The 3,759-nt window shown below is 42.9% G+C and overlaps 1 protein-coding gene across 2 annotated transcripts; it reads right to left on the bottom strand.

The window, feature by feature from the left end:
- Positions 1-892: 892 nt before the first annotated feature.
- TCEAL7 (transcription elongation factor A like 7) lies at positions 893-3,064 on the bottom strand. 2 transcript variants are annotated; one of them, XM_059679220.1, is made up of 3 exons: positions 2,974-3,064; positions 2,300-2,370; positions 893-2,007 (listed from the first exon to the last, which is right to left on the bottom strand). In XM_059679220.1, exon 3 carries the CDS (start codon positions 1,981-1,983, stop codon positions 1,705-1,707), a length of 279 nt encoding a protein of 92 aa, XP_059535203.1. In that variant the 5' UTR covers positions 1,984-2,007; positions 2,300-2,370; positions 2,974-3,064; the 3' UTR covers positions 893-1,704. The 2 variants fall into 2 exon arrangements, with proteins under 2 accessions (XP_059535203.1, XP_059535204.1); XM_059679221.1 differs by lacking the exon at positions 2,300-2,370.
- Positions 3,065-3,759: the final 695 nt, after the last annotated feature.

Below are 3,759 nucleotides of genomic sequence, written 5' to 3'. Positions count from 1 at the left end.
TACTCTGTCAACTCAGAGCAAAAAATTGGGCCTAGAGACGGCTCATATCTCGGAAAAACTCATTAGTTGGGACACTCGTAAGTCAAGGCCCCACTGTACTTATGTTTATATACATATGTATATACATATATTTTGTAAGACTAAAATATATACACATATCACATATATACACTAAATATATAACACATATATGTATATATGTACACTAAAAGTATATTTTTATATATATATAAATAATATGTTATATATTATATATTAGTCTCACAAAGAATTTTTACAAGTTTCAGCAGGGGAAAGGAGAGAGAGAGAGAGAGAGAGAGAGAGAGATTATTCCTTTAGATCTATTTCCTGAATCACTTCGTATAATTTACGCATGCCCCAAAGACTCTTCTGAATGAGTAAGGCAGGCCTGCCAGGAGCCTTCAGGAAGAGAATATTTCATGAGAAAAGGGAAACAAAACCTTAGTCCTTAGATTTAGAGCAAAAACTCCGACTACAGCATGCTATCTTTTTCTCAACCTTTTATCAGAGTCCGACCCCCAAAATGGACTCATCATGTCTGACTCCTATGGAGAGGAGGGATTGTGGCACTGAAAAACCAAAAGGGGCTGTTTTGCTAACAACAAGTATTCCTAGGGCAATCCCCACCTGTGTTAAGTGTCATTATAAAGGAGACTGAGGCTTCAGAAAACAGAGTGGGGAGTTCAACTCACTGGGGACTCCAGGTAACTCAGTGGGGATTTGGCACTCAGCTCCAGTGCCCCATCGGCAGTGGGGCCAGCAGAGAGCCAAGGACCCAGCAGACTTGGCAGGACCCAAGGGAGACAGGGGTGGGGCTCACCAGCACAGGACTGGCATGGAAACTCCTACCTCCCTGCCTGTTGGACTTGTTCTGGGTCAGGGGTTGAGTCATGCCAGGGCCCTCCCTCAAATTACTATGTTCTGTGGTGGGTTGGGGTCCTACACAGCCGGGAACATGAGCCCACCAAGCACAACCCCTTTCTTCTCCACAGCTGCCCTCTGAGGCAAATGTTTTCCCCATGAAAAGACCAGGTCTTAAGCAAGTGTGTCTGTAATAATTGCCATTTTATTCCTCTGGCTAAGAGATCCAGAGGTGATTTAAAGTTTATATTCCTAGCTCTGTTATAAGAGTTTATTAAGTCTTTCACTGCCTTTCAAATGCCATTTACAAGTTCTTTAGCTGTGTCTGTTTATTTTTAGCTTTTTGTGACACAAATAATACACACATATATATAGATATTCATTTTTTTGGAAAATGAGAAGATACAGATAGGTTAAAAAAAGAAATAAAGTACAGATCACACAGTTACTATTAATGTTTTGGTGTATACTAATTCAGATTTTTTGCATTATAGTGCATATAAATGGTCATTATATGTGTGCATATATATGTGTGTATATGTAATGTTTTACAATGTATTTTTTTCCATTTACAATATTCAATGAGCATCTTCTCATGCAAATGAATGAAACATCCTATTAAATGAATGAGATTGGGTCTAAAGATGAGATGTTGGTAACAAGAGTCATATGTAAATCAAAGGAATATTGAAGAATTGGAGTAAAATGATAACAAATATTTAGCAAGAAAATCCACACCAAAAGAACCCAGCGGTAGCTATATTAATAACAGAAAATAACTGAATTCAGGGGGAAAATGCATCAAATGTGATAAGGACGGTCTCAGGAATGCCGATGGTTAGAATGCAGAGCCCTAAACTCCTTTCTCAGACCCCTTATCTCTTCCAAACACCTTTCCATCTCATCTCCCTCTCTTGTCATTTCTTCATTATTAAAATGCTTGTAATCGATGTCCTCTTTAAATTCCTCGAGAGACTGAAGCAGTCTTTGCCTAAAATTCCCTTCAGTTTGCTGGCGTTCACATTCTCCATAGGGGCACTCTTCTCTCTTTGGCTTGGGGCTCTTGGCTTTCCCTTCATTTTCTTTGCAGGGTTTTTGCATGATGTAGTTGTTTCCTGCTTAAGTCTAGGGAGAAAATGTAGAGTAAAATTGCTTGTCAATTTCTCTTTGAAGCAAGATGCTTACCTAATTCCCCACCTCTGCCAAACAGGGCCAGCCCTCAGAAGTTTGAGATTCCACCCCTTCCCAAACCTCCCCCCTTCTCTACTTGCCCCTCCCTCAGCAACCCACCAATTATCCAGCAGACAAGGCTAATGGCAGACCAAGAGTGAGCTGTGAGCCTGCAAATTTTAACAGCTCTCTACCTTCCCAACACTCACCCGCAGAGACCCAGGTCTAGTATTTCCCTCTCTCTGACCTGTGAGAAATAGGGATAGTTTCTTCCTCTTTTTCTTGTCTGGAGATGTCTGTGAACCCAGATCCTGGGACCTGCAGACAGAAAGGAAGGGGGAGGGGAAAGGAGAGTTCTCTGGGGGATTCACCAGCCCCCAACGGTAAGAGGAACGTTATTATTTGGAATCCAGGATCCTCATAACCATCCTTGCCCAACATTTCCTACCTCCTGGCTCCCCTCCGGTCCCTATCCCTTCCTCCTGGATCTCTGTCTCCACTCCCAACCCCCTAACCCTTAGGCCTAGTCCTTGCAAGGCCCACTGTTCCCTCCCTCCCCATCCTCTCAGGCTGGCGTTGAATGAGACGAATTATTTTATATCTATCTCTAAATTTCTCTGTCTGCATCCCAGAATTCCAGCCGTTCTCCACACACCAGCCCACACCTCGTTTCCTTCAACAGAATTGGAGAGAGAAGGATATGGATAAAGAGAAAGCTTACCAATCTGAGAGAAGCTGATTATTTCTAAACTGTCATTGAATCTCTGAGTGTCTTTCAGGAGACTTCCACCTACTTCAGCCTCCCCTCCTACCCCCTTTCAAAAAATACAATTATCTCCGATGAGACTGTAGAGGTTTGGGGAAAGCCATTAGATTCAGCCATTATCACCCCAGGGGGACCAACGGTTCCCTCACACCAACCTGCTGGGATTTAAGGAATTCACGTCCTCCTTCTCTAGGCCACAAGCACCAATGCCTGCAGGGCAGTAAGGAGCTGGTACCCAGAGGAGAAAGAAACCTGAGAATATAGGAACTTCACGGCAGCTCTTGGTCACGTGAGTATTATGTCATCCTCCAACTCTGGTCCCCATTTTCCCCTCCCACCAGCTGTGCTGCAGAAGTGGAATGGCTAATCAACTTCCCACCCCCCACCACACCCGGCCCTGTCACTCATTTTTGTCATTGTTAAAGCCAGAAGTCAAAAGTGGCCCCTTCTTTCTGTGGATAAAGTTTGTCTTTCTCTGATTACCAGAAAGGGCTGCATCTTCCCATAGTCATATTAACCATTGTTACTTTTTAGTGGCTGTGTTGACAGAGAGGATTAGTCATTCTCTTCTAAGCCACAGGAACAGAAAGGTAACAGTCTTCCCCCCACCCTACCACCCACCAGTCAGTAATAGCCACCATTTCCTCTGCAGTTCAATTCTTGAAACTACGGACAAAAAGGGACCATGTGCTAACCTGACAAGTTCAGGAGAGTCCTGCATGTCGGCCTTACAAACTCAGAGACCTAAAGTAATCACATACAATGGTCTGATATTAAAACTTTTAAACTGAAAGTGGCTCATGGTAGGTAGTCACGTCCTAAGACAGTATTTTTCCCTAACGAAGGTCAATCTTCATCTTAACTAAGCCTGTCTGTTGTCTTTTTGCATCTAGGATAACATACCTGATAAACTTGCCTTTGCAATAACAAAGTAATTTACT

This window comes from Myotis daubentonii, chromosome X (assembly GCF_963259705.1).
Source record: "Myotis daubentonii chromosome X, mMyoDau2.1, whole genome shotgun sequence".
In the NCBI taxonomy this organism is placed as follows: domain Eukaryota; kingdom Metazoa; phylum Chordata; class Mammalia; order Chiroptera; family Vespertilionidae; genus Myotis; species Myotis daubentonii.
The sequence above is the reverse complement of the archived record's forward strand: the minus strand, read 5'-3'. Positions and strand labels throughout refer to the sequence as shown.

What these genes read in the sequence shown, in the direction of transcription:
- TCEAL7 (XM_059679220.1), bottom strand. Translation starts at nt 1,983, where the DNA reads ATGCAAAAACCCTGCAAAGAAAATGAAGGGAAAGCCAAGAGCCCCAAG.